General features: G+C 38.4%; 1 protein-coding gene across 1 annotated transcript in view; it reads right to left on the reverse strand.

Moving 5' to 3' along the window:
- Nucleotides 1-277: 277 nt before the first annotated feature.
- Nucleotides 278-16,173, reverse strand: part of LOC105822248 (E3 ubiquitin-protein ligase Topors-like) — a 107,804-nt gene continuing 91,908 nt past the window's right edge. Inside the window, 1 exon segment of the mRNA XM_012659199.1 lies at nucleotides 278-397. Coding sequence (XP_012514653.1) covers nucleotides 278-397 — 120 coding nt within the window.

Consider the following 16,173-nt stretch of genomic DNA (forward strand, 5'->3'; position numbering starts at 1 on the left):
TGAGAAATCTGGATGCAGGCTGGCAATCCAAGCAAGCAGCCTCAGCCAAATTGGCACAGTTGGGAAAACCTTGGAGAATCACAATTATTTTAGACAAAATACAAAGTTTGTGAGCTTTCTAAACATTATGTAAATCAGCCTTGATTCCTAATTCACAGAAGCACGGAAGTCCATCACTTTTGGTACAAATGTAAATGTACTGGTATCCTGATTCATGTCAAATTGAACCCTGGTTTGCAAAAAGGAAATTGAATCGTGCTGCTGTGGGGATGTTTCATCACCTGCAGCAGCAGGTGGAAAGCTCAGGTGCCTCAAAGCCTCCCTCAGAATTCTGGTTCTCATCCCCATTAGGCACCAAGAGCTGTCTGTCTGTGAGAGTGTGTTTGTGCCGAGAAACCTAATATGGAATATTAACAATACAGTTTATGGAGAACCTACTCTTCATCCCTCACATACATTAATTATCTCATTTAAGTTAATCCTCATAATGGTCTTGTAAAGGAGATGCTATTATTGGTCCCATTTTTATCTCAGAGAGCTGAGATTCAAACTTGGTTTCCCAAATGCTGAACCTTGTAATTTTATCTTTGTGAATAACTTGTAACGTTTTTCAAAGTTTGGTGTGTCTAGAAATCCCCAAGGGAGCTTTAAAAATGGGCATAGCCATTCTGATTACACAGCCATTCTGATTACACAGCCATTCTGATTACACAGTTCTGGGGTGGAAACCCAGATCTCCTGTGTAACAAGTGGTACAGGTGATTCTGAGTCAGGTGGTTGGAGGTCAACCTCCCAGAAATATTGCTACATAATCTCTTGATAGCGCTCAAGTATGTAAACCCACGTGTTAAAGTAGGGAATCTTTTCTCCCCCCAGCTGCTTGTGATGTGAGACCCAGAAGCCTCTGCTTCGGTCCATTCTGTGGTGTTGCACTCACTTTCCTTAACACACCCAAACCCTGCTTTTCACTCTGCCACGGGCCCCTCTTTCCCTGCTTACCCCAGAATGCCTAATTTGTCCCTTTTTTGGGTATCGCTGAAACATAATTACTTAGAAACCTCCAAAATAATCCGAAGCACAAAGTATTTGGGTAAAAACTTTATACACCAGGACGTGCTTAGGAGTCCTGTAGCAAAACAGATAAACTCAGTTCTTCCAATGACTTGTTTCAATATTCTGGCTTCATAATGCTTTTCCTCTCTGAGATGGGAAGACTTATCTTACTGTACCACGGAGAATCTCCAAAAGTCATTCAAGATCTTCAAAGAATATTATATGATTGCTTGCATACCTTAATCTACTGGACTAGAAAATGGGGGTAATATTTTTTTGACAACTAATCTGGAAATCTGCAGAGCCCCTAATATATTGTTCAATCATTGTGTCTTTCATTTTTTCATTGAATATATTTTGTTTCTTGCTTAGCACGAAAAAGCCTAAAGAAAATACAACCGTCTTGCTTGTAAGTTGGGGAAGAATTTGGTTGCAAATATGAGATTTTTAAAAATACCAACAGAAAATAAATAAAAAAAGAAACATTTAATCAGCTTCAAGAATAGTTTTTTTAAGACAAAAAGAAAATGTCCATGTTTATTTCGTATTTTACCTGATAAATATTGATAGTTATGTAAAGTTATACTCAGAAAGAGAATCCAATTTTTAGAATTCTATTGCTTGAAAAAACAACCTAATGCTATGATGTCAATTTATGACTTTAAGATAAAAATGATTTTTTTGAGCCTGAGTCTCTCATTCTATAAGCAAAACCTTCTTATAAAAAATTGGATGTACTCAAATTAATCAATATAACTTGTGGTTTTTCCATTTACATTTACTCTGAAATTATGGTGATTTCAGAGGATATTAAATTTTATTTGATTTAGCATCTAACCCGAATGACTATATTTCTTTAGCAAGTGGCTAGACAAACTGTTTGTTGCAATTTTGATGATGACTTATGCTTTGAAGAACGGGGCAATGTAAATGTCATAATTTGATTTTAATTTTGCTTGGATGCTATTTTACAATTTTTTCTCTTAAAGTGTTTTCTATTCGCCTTGTTGAGGGAAGATATTCCCAGAGGTACAAGGTACACAGAGCAGGAAAACAATGTGATACATCTGTGATAATTTAGGCTCAGCTTTTTTAAATTCTTAATTAAATTACATTAATTAATTTATTTTAACAAGTAGTATGTTGATGCAGAGAGACAATACACTTTTGCTGGGTCACTTTTGTTTGGAGATGATGGAATAAACACATTATGGGTGATCTTCACATCCCATAAAAATGTAGTATATATCATACATACATAAACGATGCGGTGAATTTGGGGCATAACTGAATAAAGGGCAGATTGTTATAGGGCTTTATTGTATTTCAGTACTTTTTTTTTACACAACATTGTTAATGATGCTTCTTTTGAAGTCAGAAGGCAGAGGTGATCATTGGTTTTAGGTGGTGGCTTGATATTTTTTAAAGGAAATGAAACTTTAGACTTGAGCAAAAGAAAGAGAAGAACTATTTAGAAGGTCTTGGGGGAAAGTGACAAAAGAAATGAGTAGTTGGAGGGATAATGACACAAGAGGAAAGTAAGGGAAGAGGTGAAGGATCGGATTGGTCGATAGAGGAGAATGGAAAGCTTATTTCTGCTGGGAAGACTAATGCAAGTCAAGGGATCAGATGGAAACCCGTAAGTCATGTACAGTCTCAGAAAGGAAGTGTATTGGAAGAAGCCAGAAATCCAAACTGAAAAGTAAAAATAAGGCAGATTAGAGAATAGGAGTCTTCTCATTTGATGGAGGGCTTTGAATTGTAGATTTGGGGATTCAGATTGTTTAATTGGTAATGTGGTCTGTGGTCACCAGAAATTGCTATGGAAGAATCTGGGACTTGAGTGTATAACTATGCAGAAAATACTGAAACAAATCCAGAGGCAACAAAAAGCTCCCATTGCTGCATGAAAACAAACAGTCAGAGCTAAGTAGTATCTGCTCGCTTTAGATGGGGCATGAGCTCTCTAGCTAGCCAGGGCCCCCCCTAAACCCCTTTAGTGACTTACATTACCTACCTGAGTTTGAAACCCAGGTCTGAGGAGTCTACAACTCCTCAGGGGGAAAAACGCAGAATTTGGGACTCCCGTCACTTATTTCTACAGATGACAGGCGATCTCCAAATGCTGCCACTCTTCCCAACAGGGGGAGAAACCAACAGCCTAAGGTCATCATACATCTCCATCAGTGGGCCACAAATCGCCCACTGACATAGAAAAATGTCAGTTAGTCACCTGACTGGTTGTTTTGAATGATACACAACAACCACCCTAAAGTTTCTATGTCATTGACTGAACTTGCCATTCATTGTGTTGGCACGCCAGAGAAATAGCCTGAGGCAGAGATACAATTCAAATTAGAATGTGGGCTCACCGGTTGGGAGAGGTTTCTCTAGAACACCAGCCTTAAGGAGCTTTTCAAGAGAGCCCTCATAACAGAAACAGTGCCCTGTCGTTGCAAGGTGTGAACTGTATTTCTACCCGAGCACTACCTTTGGAGATTGTGGTTTAACTGATCTGGGGTAGGGGTCTAGGTATTCATATTTCCTGAAATCACCCCATGTAATTGTGTATCCAGGTTTAAACACAGTTCATCTACCTCAATGACACTTGTATGCTCCTTGGTCATGTGTCTGATGTGAGCAAATTTGGATCATTGCCGAAATAGGTGATTCTAGGGTAGGAGTTTCTTGGAACTGAGTCAGGGAAAGAGGGAGTTATCTTCAAATAGCATATCTGGTTTTAAATGATAAGAATCTCTAATTCTTATTAACAGAAGCCATGCTTATAGCTAGAGAAAAACATGAAAATATCAAATCTAAAAATTGAGTTGGGGGCAAAAAGGGAAGAAAGCAAAGCAAGCTGGGTAGCCAAGAGTGAGACCTATGGAGAGTCAGGTGTGAAGAATGTCTCTAGGAGACACACCTGGGGCCAGGTTAGGCACTAAACTGTGAGTGAAGTCTCTTTGCCAGAGTTTCTCCTGAATGTTGTGCAGGCAACAAGGTTACAGGCAGGCAAGATGCCATTGGTAATGGCTTGAGATTCAGAAGCCTGAAAGATCATGTTACTGCAGATAGTAAATAGAACAAGGAATGCATTTAAACTCATTGCACTTGGAAAGGCATTTTTAGAGCACCTTTATTTTCTCTCCTGCCCCCCCAAAAAACTTCATATATAATGCCAGAAACCAGTGGACCCATTTTATGAATATGTTCTCTCCCTCTCTCCCTTTCTTAGGTTACTTAGTCTCTCCCAGCTTCAATGTTCTTATCTTTAAAATGGGAATGTATCATTTGTCTTAGGGTTCTTGGGATGCTTCGAGGAAGTACCTATGTATAGCAGCTACTCAGAACTACTCACCTTTGCTTTGTTCTGCTGGAGGGAGAAGATAAATACAAATGCCCAGTGTTGTGCGGGAACTTAAATCAAAGGGGAAAGAGCCAATTCCCCTAGGAGATATGCATCAGTAGCAGTCAGTTTTGATTTAAGTATTTTCCCATAAATTTTTACCTAGTTCCTGTGCTCCAAAGAGTGAGTAGTTAAAGTTGGCATAGGGTGTGAGTTTGATGGATTATGCCCAATTTTGTTTCACAATCCTTACATCCACCAGTTGTGAGATGTAGATAGCATTTTACTTACAGGAATGCAAAACTATCGGAAAATCACAGCCTTGACACTTTGCACGAACACAATCATTATTTCTTATTTTAAAATACCAATGCACGATTTTTTTTTTACCTGAGATTTTGAGATAGCTTAAAACTTTCAAAAGGTATTAAATCAATTTTGTTTCTGAGGCAGCAATGTAAAAGCATTTTTTTCTCTTTTGATTGCTGGAATTGGCTCTAGTTGACAATGAGTGTCAGAGTTGCTATGTTTTTAAAAGTGTGCCTGTGGTTACTTTAATACATTTGTTTATGTTGATGTCTTTTTCAAAGTATTAATGGTGTCAGAACAGACTAGAAACAATTTTTTGATTATTCATTTTTTTTTTAATTTCAAAATATTAAGGAGGTCAAATGTTTTTTGTTACATGGACTATTTTTGTGATGCTTGAGTCAAGGCGATAAGTGTGCCCATCACCCAAATAGTGTTCATTGTACCCATTAGGTATGTTTTTGTCCCTCCCCTTCTTTCTCCTCCCCCCTTCTTGATTTCCACTAAGTTTTACATTCCTTTGTGCACATGTGTACTCATCAGTTAGTTCCAGTTTAATAGTGAGTACATGTGGTGTTTGTTTTTTCATTCCTGGGATACTTCACTTAGGATAATGGTCTCCAGTTCCATCAAATTGTTGCAAAAGGCATTAATTCATTCTTTTTTATGGCTTGAATAGTACTCCATGATATCATATACCACATTTTGTTAATTCACTCATAAATTGATGGGCACTGGGACTGATTCCACATCTTTGCAATTGTGAATTGTGCTGCAATAAAATGACTTCTTTTCCTTTGGGTAGATACCCAGTAGTGGGGTTGCTAGATTGAATGGTGGTCAACTTTTAGTTCTTTGAGAAACCTTCATGCTGTTTTCCATAGAGGTTATACTAATTTGCAGTCCCACCAGCAATGTATAAGTATTCCTTTTTCTCTGTATCCATACCAACAACTATTTTGAATATAAATTTTTTATATGTAGAATAAAAGGAAACATGCTACCTACCTTATAGGATGGTGGTAGAATATAAAAGAGATAATATACTTAAAACGTGCTCTATAAGGGATACTCAGCAAATATTAGTTTTATCCTTTGGGGAGGGAATCTGTCCCTCTTTTTAATATTCTGTCTTTTGATACCAGTTACTTGTTGGCTTGTATTTTACCTATTCACGTACTTTTCTCTTCACCTCTACAAGACTTAAGATATTTGAGAACAAAGTGTATGACTTATTTATATTTGTAGCCTTAGCATGCTAGACAGGATTTTGAGCTAAATAAAACTGAATAAATTTTTACTAACTGAGTGACTAAATGAAAGTATCAGTAAGAAAGTCATTTTCCTTGCCTGGAAGACTTTAAAAGAGTAGATGACCATCAGAGCAGTTAGTGGAATAAGAGGAGATGTAGCCGGGGAGGGGCGAGATGGCCAACGAGAAAAACTGCGGTCCAGAGTGTCTCTGCAAGAAAGATGGACTTTAGAAGAAAGTGAAAAAAAATAAATAAATAAAAACAGGCAGGCAAACATAGATTGGATGAGGATCGGAAGGAAGGGTGCCTGATACTATAGGAGACTCCACGGGAAGAAGTTGCGGAGGAGAAAGGCCCCCAAGAGGCTTCAAGACCAGCGACAAGGGTAGGCAGAGCGGTTAAATTCCCGCCCCACCCCCGCATGTCTGCCTGCGGGTGGCTCCTGAGCGGCTAGAGAGACCTGCTGACACCAGCCCAGAGACGGCTGCCCCCGGTGAGCGGTGGCCTCTTGCGGACAGGGCACCAGGCTCCTTCAGGACTCATCCCAGCCCGCAGACCCCAGTCAATTGGCAGACGCCGTATGGCTTCATTCTCCCCTTCCCCTTCCCTACTTGTGGCTGCTGAGAGACAACTGAGCCACCACCCGGAGGCATCTGCAGGGAACGGGACCTTTCCTTTTGGGGCCCTACAGCAGACTGAGGGGTACTCGGACTGTGAGCTCCCTACCCGCCGGCCCTCCCAGGTGCTGCTTCCCTGGGGACTCCAGGAGAGCGGGGCACATCCTGAGGCAGAGAGACATTGATCCAGCTTGGGCACCCCGTGGATGACTTGAGACCAGCACTCTTTTCTCTAGCAGGGTCAGGGATTGATCTCCAGGGTTCAGGGGACAAGCCTGCAGACCAGACCCCCTACACCCAGGTCTCACATTGCCCCGGGGCACAGAAGGGATATTTGTGAATGAGCCCTCTGGTGTGTGTGGGCTTTCAGGGGCAGATAAGCATGCTTGAGGGGGACTCCTCCTCTCACGGGAGGGCCTTGCTCCCAGCTCAGGCTGTGATCCTGGGCAGGGAACCTCCTGGGCCTGCATCACATCCTCCAGGGGAGATTCGCTGGCTTGAGGTCCTGCCTGCTGGCAGAAGCTCAGGAGAAACTGCTCTATAGGGGAGGTTGGAAAGGAGCGAGGCCTGATCCAGACTGCAGGTCTCAGAGAGCCCCACTCCCACATGCAGACTTTTCTGCTGAGTGGGGCCATTTCAGCCCCTGCCTGGCAACTTTGCCTAGAGGCAGAGAACAGACCTTTGACCCCTGCTAACAGTATTTGTAGAGCTTAAGGGCAGGCTTCACCCAACCCAGCTCCGCCCAGCCTCACTCCCCTGCCTGCCCCCACTGAGGTGGAGAATAAGGACACACCTGGAAGTCCCAGGGCCCCACCCACCACCTGAGGCACTAGAGTGCCTCTGTAGAGGAACAGGAGCTGGTTAGGGGACCCAAAAACAACACTGCAACTTGCTCCTCCCAGCAAGCACCACCTACTGAAGTGGAAGTGGAATCCACATGTCAATTGTGAGACTCACACTGTGCTGCTTGGAAGAGCACATGCAGCACAAAGGAAGGCCGAGGGTAAGGGGTGTCTTTTGCCTGCTGGTGCAAAGATTTATTGCGCTGAGTATGCTCGTGCAAAACAAACTTTGGGCTTCCAGGGGTCTAAAATGTGTGCATAACAGTGAAGCAAACTCTTAAATAACCTAAAGGTCAGTTTCCCTCTCCTAGTGGGCCACTTCTCTTAAGTATATTTGAAAAGAAGTGGTCTACTGGACATGCAGAGCTAGCTTGTGCATAAGCGAACTCATCCTTCGCATGTGTGCTTCAGCATGCTACTGTAGCTCTGGGTGGAACCGGCAGGCTGACCAGCACCCAAAACATCTGGGCACACTTCTCTCTGTGGAAAACTGGGTCTTAATTTGCTTCAGAGAGGAGCAAATCTGGGGCCAAGTCCTCTTCTCTGTATTGACCTGTCCTTTTGTCTTCCACAGTACCCTGGTCCAGACTGCATGTATTTAACATATGGAAGATTGCTAAAAGTTGAGATAATCAGAGGAATTTCCACTTAGAAGAGAAAATTGATGATGTTAAGTATGATTTTGCCCCATATCCCAAAGAAAAGGAAATCAAGAAATTAAATATTCACAGGATGTACTCAGTTTCTAACCTTGATCCTTTTTCTTTACATTCCTACATCTCTGAAATTCCCTCCTTTCCTTGCTATTATTCTGCCTATCTATTACCTTATAACAAACTACTCCAAAACTTAGTGGCTTGGAATAATCATTTTATTTTGTTCAAAATTTTGCAGGTCAAGAATTTAGAAGGGACACAACGGGGAGGTTCATTTCAGATCCATGTAGCATCAGCTGAGGATAGAGGCCTTCCTCCAGGATGACTTCTTCACTCCAATGTCTGACGCAACTCTGTGATTTCTACCTTCTTCCTCTCTCCACATGCATCTCATTTCCCAGGGCCTGTCCACATGGCTTCCTTAGGCTTCTTTATAGCATGGCAGTCTCACAGTAGTCAGCTAAAGGACAGGAAGGAGAAGCTGCTAGCTGTTAAGACCTGGACTCAGAAACCTGTGTGTCATCGCTTCCTCCATATTCTACTGCTCATGTAGATTATAGGGCCTTCCCAGAGCCTAGTAAAGGATATATAGGCCTCATCTCTAGATGGAAGGAGAATCGAAGAGTTGAGGGTCTTCTTAATCCATACATTTATGATTTTATCTTCTGGAAATCCTAAACTGTTCCCACAGTGTCCCTAGCTGTTTCTTCTCCTTCCCTGCCTTCCTTATAAGTACATTTAGCAAAGTCTGAGTTATTCATTCAAGTCAGGCCATGAGTTATAAACTCACTGTTTTATTCTCCTCATTGTCCTGCAGGTAAATATTGACACAGAGACATACCTTTTCAAGGCATATATTAATTCTCTAACATAGTACAGTTTTAATCCATAAGGAGGGATAACTATCTTCCCAATATTCTCCATTATTTACAAGGCTCTTTGTTTTCACAGTGGAATTATTATTATCCATTTTCATGCGAAACAATTTTCATTATTTTTTTAAGCCTGTCTTTATCCCCGGTGACCTGCACTATCATATTATGTTCTCTCAGTTGGGAATAAGAAATTAGACCTTTGATAAGCCAGATATATCTTAATAGCCAAGCCTTAAAAAAAAAAAAAAAGAAAAAGAAAAAGAACAAAAAGGATATAGACCAAATACCAAATAAAAGCTTTGAAATTGTTAGAAAAAGTTTAATTAGATAACAAGATAAAAGTTCTTCTTGTGTCCATGCTTTGGGAAGAGAAGGTAGGATTTGGTCTTTTGGTTATATAAAGATTTTTTTTTTTTTTTTTTTTTTTGAGACAGAGTCTTCCTCTGTTGCCCTGGGTAGAGTGCAGTAGGGTTATTGTAGCTCACTGCGACCTCAAACTCCTGGGCTCAAACTATCCTCTTGCCTCGGCCTCCCGAGTAACTGGGCCTATAGGCACACACCACCATGCCTGGCTGATTTTTCTGTTTTAGTAGAGAAAGGGTCTTGCTATTGCTCAGGCTGGTCTCGAACTCCTGATCTCAAGCAATCCTCCCACCTTGGCCTCCCAGAGTGCTAGGATAACAGGCGTGAGCCACTGTGTCCGGCCAAAGCATATTTTTATATTAATAACATCTCATATCAGTACAGGTGAATTAATCCACGTATTGAAAACCAAATGGCATCAGAACTCAAAAAGACCTTGGGAATATCTTGCGGTGTTTTTCGAACTTTTCAAAAACATCAGCATAATTTCCACCCCCCCAAATTTATATTTAAATTAAATAAAATTGGCTCCAAATCCATAACATATGTAAAAGTAGAGCTGCTATCGCTTCAGTTGCAGGAAGTACTGGTCCCCCAGCCTTCATCCTGCCCCTTCACTGTCCTCTTCTCCGTGGTGGCCTCTGAGGAGCTTTCAAGAAAATCTGAAACTCAATAAAACACAGCCCATCCCCCTCAGAGTGTGGAAGAATCTGAGGTCCAATTTGACTAAATGATTTGCCCTGACCAGTTGTTAACAGTATCCAACATATATTGATGGATGACCTGGGACAGGAGCTCTTCTAAGCATCAGGCCTGCTTCAAAGCATTTAATCTCCACATCCACTCTGTGATGTAGACTCTCTCATCTCCTCTTTAGAGACAGGACAGAGAGGTCAGAGAGCTGAAGTGATCAAAAGCAAACCTATGACTAAACCTAGAGTCTCCTTAACCCTCAGGCCAATAGTTTTGCCACTGCTATAATTCTGCCTCTCATAGGAAATACCTTGGAAACAATCCTATGATGAAAAGTGAATTTTAACATCAGCAAAAGCATACAATGCGTTTTGAGTCGTTTGTTTTCTTATGTTCTTTCCAGGGATTTAAATCAGTTAGAGGCCAGAGAAGCTTAAAACTTTGACATTCCCACACACGCCCTCAGGACTTAAGTCAAACTCCAGGCTGCATAGGCCACATGCTTCGGTATCAAAGAGGTTGCCTCAAACTTGGCCATTACTGGGAACTTGGGGATGTGAAAACCACTGAGGCACAGAGGGACAATGGTGAAGAGAAGAGCTGGAAAAGCCTTTCCAGAGTCCATGTGCAGAATTGGATTTATATACCTACTGTGGTAACTGAGAAAAATCTTATCTTTTCCTTTTTCTTTCCATTTCTCTAGAGTAGAAAGACTCTGTTTACAAATATATCTTGATGTTCCCCTTATGTTTGTCAGGACTTGAATATATATTTGTTGAACTAGTGGACAAACTGGCAGCGTTGTCTCTTTCTCTAATTAACCAAGTGACTAAGGCCAAAGAGCTTCCTCCCTTCCTCCTTCCCCAGCCTGCTTTGCTATTAATGACACAAGGGCCAGCTGCAGAGTGATGGGGACAGTTGTCTGCAAATTAGCAGTTAAGGGGTAGAAGAGGCCCAGGATATCTGAATGACTTACCCATTGGTTAATCCACTTGCGGTTAATTGAGAACAAGAGTCAATTAACACATTTGTGCACTGTTCCTTTGAAAAACTCCAATACATTTAAGATCATGAATATGACGCATGGTACATGAATATGTGTCTAGGTGAGTGTTGTTTAATTTAGATTAATATCAGTAAGAGTGATTAACTCTCTTATCTGAGATCAGATGGGTAGCTGGGAAGAAGATGGTATCCAAAAGGCTAAGCTGAGTGTAGCAATGAAGAATACTCTAATTTAATTTAGAACAGAAGGTTCAGATCTTGTGAATTCTGACACATGCATGTATGGAAAGAAGGAAACACACTTTTAAAATACTACTATTTTAGGTGGCATAAAGTCTTTAGCTCAAACTTTTAGGCCCAATTTAGTTGGATATATAAATGACAATTCTATCTCCTGGGATGGCCTATAAAAGTGAATATTTGTTCAACATTTTAAGATCCTCAAATTGAAAGTGCTGTGTAAATCCTGGGCCAGATTAGCTCGCCATGTGTCTCCCTGTGTGCACAGAGCTTTCACCGACTTCAACGGGTGGAATGTGGTGGGAGAATCTGGCTCATTATTAGTTTTCCTATTTTGATTTGATCAACTGTTGTCAATTACAGACATTGGTAATTACCCACAGAAAAGGAGAGGAGGGAGAAAAAAACTTGCTATCATAATATTTATCTTATCAGTTACGGTATTTTCCTATATTGAAAAAAATATTGTGATGAATTGTGTAACACAGCAAGTGCTGATTTTACAATGCCCTTGACTCAAGTGTGTTTTTTTACAGATTTTTTTAAATTGTCAGATAAAATCCACATGTTTATGGAGATGTGCTGCTTCCCTTATCATTTTGCCCTGTTAATCCTCCTTTTTGCCCCTCGCCCAACCCAGATTTACCTCCTAGGTTCTGCCCCCTATGAACACCACAGTACAGACCATTGCTGTCAAACACTTTCTGTGATGAAAAAATGTTTTATATCTGTGCAGCCCAATGTGCTAGACAATAGCCATGTGTGGCTATTGAGCATTTGAAATATGCCTAATGTAATTGGGAAGATGAACTTTTAATTTAATTTCATTATAGGAAATTTAAGTTTGAATAGTCACATGTAGCTTGTGGCTACCATATTTCCATGCAGTCCAAACCCATACTCCTTAATTATTGTGATATCCTGTTGTTCTTATTGGAAGGATATTTGTCTTCAGTTTTTCTTATACACAGCCAAATTAATCATGTTTGAATTCTGCTTTCATCATGAAATTTCCTACTTAGAAAACTATGGTGATTTCATGTAGTCTATCTGCTACAGCAATCTGCAAAGCTTGATCCCATCTTGTCCTTCATATCTCAGCTCTCATGACATCCCAGAAAGATTATTCCTTGTCCACATTGTCTATAGTCTCTGTCCATCTCAGTTACTCTCTATATACAACAAATTCTGTATCTAAAAGACATTATTATAAGAAATTATGTTTTATCAGTTTATATGTCTATTACTTACCTCTTACTACTAGGAAATAGATTTTACAAGAGCAGGGATTTGATCTTTGTTGTCTTAATGCTCAGTTTTTTAATCACAATCATCTTTAAGTTCACATTGGCCTTAACCTTCTCCTTAAACGCAGTGGTTTATAAAATGAAATTTTAAGGACAGCAACATTAGCACTACCTGAAAACACATCAAAATGCTATTCTGAGGCTCTATGCCAGACTTTGTAAATCAGAAACTCCGGAGGTGAGGCCCAGTAACCTGTATTTTAGCAAGCCCATCAAATGATTTGGTGTGTGTTAAAGCTTGTGAATGACTGCTCTAACACATACTATCTATCACCTTTCTACAACTCAGTACAATAAGAAAATAAATTTTAGGATTTATACTCCATTTCTCTGAACCCTTCCCTCATACTTTCTGCATCTTTGGATATTTGCATTACATTCTGGAAATACAGCACAACTAAATCTTCCCATTCATTTATTGATTCTTCCATTGTATCTTTTCTGTCATTCTCTGGATGTGTCTCCTCTATGGAGTCCTGATGAATGGAAAGTCCTGATCCTTTCCTCAAAACATTTGAAGTCAGTGGTTAACTAAGTCTAAATAAACTCAGCAAAATCTAGATTCAGAGTCAGCTCAGCCCTCAATGTTAATGTCTGATAGAAAAAGGGGCATACTCTTCACTAGGAGTAAATTTTATTTCTTTAATATCTATGGTGCTTTATTTTTATCAAAAAAATGGCTTGTATACAATCAAAAGTTATAAAACACAAAGAAGGAGGAAAATATGACCCATAAAAGAGAGGAAATAGTCAATGGCAGCATACCTAGAGATGGATTAGATATTGTAATTATCAGACAGAACCACTAAAAAACTATGAGTATATACATTAGGGTCTAGTGGAAAAGTTAGACATCGTATGAGAAGAGATGGGTAATGTTACAAAAGAAATAAAAATATAAAAGTTGAAGCACCTACATGTTGAATAACATCATTGATGGTCTTAATAGCAGACTGGACACAACAGAGGAAAGAATCAGTGAATTTGAAGATAGATCACTAGAACATTTACACATAAACATAAAATAGTAGCAAAAAAATAAAAGGAACAGAGCCTATAAAATCTGTATTTGGAGTTCAAGAAGAGGAGAAGATCAATAATGGGGCAGAAGAAATGTCTTAAGATATAATGGCTAAGAGTTTCCTACAATTAATAAAGATCAACCCACAGATCCAAGAAGTTTAATAAATCACAAGCATAAGAAATAAAAAGAAAATGTACAGAGGCCCATTATAATCAAACTGCTGAAAATCAAACATGAGACGGAAATTTAAAGAGCAACTAGAGAAGAAAAGGCAAAATGATAGCCGTGACAGCTGGCTTCTTATCACAAGCAATGGAGACCAGAATAAAATGAAATAGAATCTTTAAAGTGTTAAAAAATAATTGTCAGCACAAAATTTTATATTCAGCAAAAATATCCTTCAAAAATGAAGATGGGATAAGTAGATTTTTTAGGCAGACAGAAGCTGAAAAAAATTTTTCAACAGATTTTCTTCCTAAGAACTGGTAAAGAAAGTTTTTCTAGCTGTGGGAAAATGATGTGAGATGGAAGCTTACATTTGCGGAAAGGAATAAAAAGCATAGAAATTGTAAATACGTGACTAAATATGTAAGGTCTTTTAATTGCTATTATTTTTTATTCCTGCATATTTTTAATTTACTCAAATTATCACTTAGTAATCACTAAGGCAAAAATAATATATCTTGGAGATGAGAGCATATATAAAACATGACGAAAAGAACTCAAAGTTGGGAGGAAGGATAAATTTATTTATAATGCTATAATGTTTTTACATTTCTTTAAGTATTATTATGTTATTTTATATTCACACCTAATGGGTGAAGTGTCCACTATCTGGGGGATGGACACACTTGAAGCTCTGACTTTGGCAGGGCAAAGGCAATATATGTAACCTAAACATTTGTACCCCCATAATATGCTAAAATAAAAAAATAAAAATAAATGATCTAGGAAAAAAAAAGAAGGTGAAAAGATAAAGTACATATTGTAATATCTAAAGTAATACTGAAAAAGTAACAGAGTAGAAAAGCTTGAAAGTCAGTAGAAGAGATAAAGGGGAATGTTAAAAAATGTTAATTTACCCAAAAGAAGGTAAGAAAAGAGAAAAAACAGAATACCAGATGAGACAAATAGAAAATAAATACCATGATGAAAGGCATAAAACTAGCAATGATTGTTTTAAACGTATAAGAATTAAACACTCAGTGTAAATAAAACAAATATTGTTGGACTTTTTAAAACAAGAACAACTCCATGTGGTGATTAAGAAATACACTTTACATACGCAGACACCTTCATATTGAAAGTAAAGGGTTTGAAACATTATGCTATATGTGTACTGGAAATAAGAAGCTTAAAGAAAGGTAATTTAAAGATAAAGAGTCTTATAAATAAAGATTAAACTTTAATTAAAAGGTCAATTTATTGAAGGGACATAACAATCCTAAATGAGTGTGCACCTAATAACAGCACTTCAACATTCAGGTAGCAGAACTTGGTAAAAGTAAAAGGACACATAGAAATAATCCACACACATAATTATATATTTTAACATCTTTCTATTAGTTATTGCTGGAATGAGTAGCAACAAAAAACATTAGCTTATACTCTATAAACAATTTCAACCCATTTGACTTAGTTGATATTTATAGAACACTAACTATATGCAACAACTTCAGAATACCTATTTTTTACAACTGCAAATGCAACATTAACTAAGATAGAGCATGTGCTTAGTGATAAAATGAATTGTAATACATATCAAAGGAAATCATATGTAGGTATTCTTTGACCAGTAGAATTAAGTTAGAAATCAATAAATGGTAAGCTATCTGGAAACTGCAAATATTTTCAATTCAGAAAATATGCATTCAAATAATCCATGGGTTAAAGAAGAAATCATAAGGGAAACAGAAAACATTACAAAATATTTCAAATGGAATTATAATGAAAACACAGCACATAAAAATTTGTAGGATGCTGCTACTGCCAACCCATTACCTAGAGAAATATTTATAAATTTTACATTTATATATTTAAATGAACATATTCTAAAACAAGAAAGACCTGGAATTAGCAACATAAACTTCAACCTTAAGTCACTAAAAAGAGAGAGCAAATTAAACTCTAAGAAGAAAGAAAATATCAAAAATAAAATCAGAAATGCATAAAATAGAAATGGGTAAGCAACTCTGGTTAATTATAAGCATTAGTAAAATTGATAAACTCTGACAAGATTGTTCAGGAAAAATGGAGAGAAAACACAACATACATAGGAATAAAAAAAGACACATCACTACAGATTCTACAACTTATTACAACCAAATCAAGAAGAAATAGAAAATCTGAATAGTTGACTATCTATTAATGAAATTGAATTAGTAATTTAAAATCTTCCCAAAGAGGAAACTCCAGGGCCAGATGGCTTCACTGTTTAATTCTATCAAACATTTAAGAAATATGTGACCTGGACTTTATACAAACTTTATAGAAAAGCAGAGTAGGTGGGAAAACTGTCCACCTTATTTTATGAAGCCAGCATTACCATGATAATAACCAGAGCCTGACAAAGCTATTATGAGAAAAGAAA

Source organism: Propithecus coquereli, unplaced genomic scaffold (assembly GCF_000956105.1).
Source record: "Propithecus coquereli isolate 6110/MARCELLA unplaced genomic scaffold, Pcoq_1.0 Scaffold118, whole genome shotgun sequence".
NCBI classification, from domain to species: domain Eukaryota; kingdom Metazoa; phylum Chordata; class Mammalia; order Primates; family Indriidae; genus Propithecus; species Propithecus coquereli.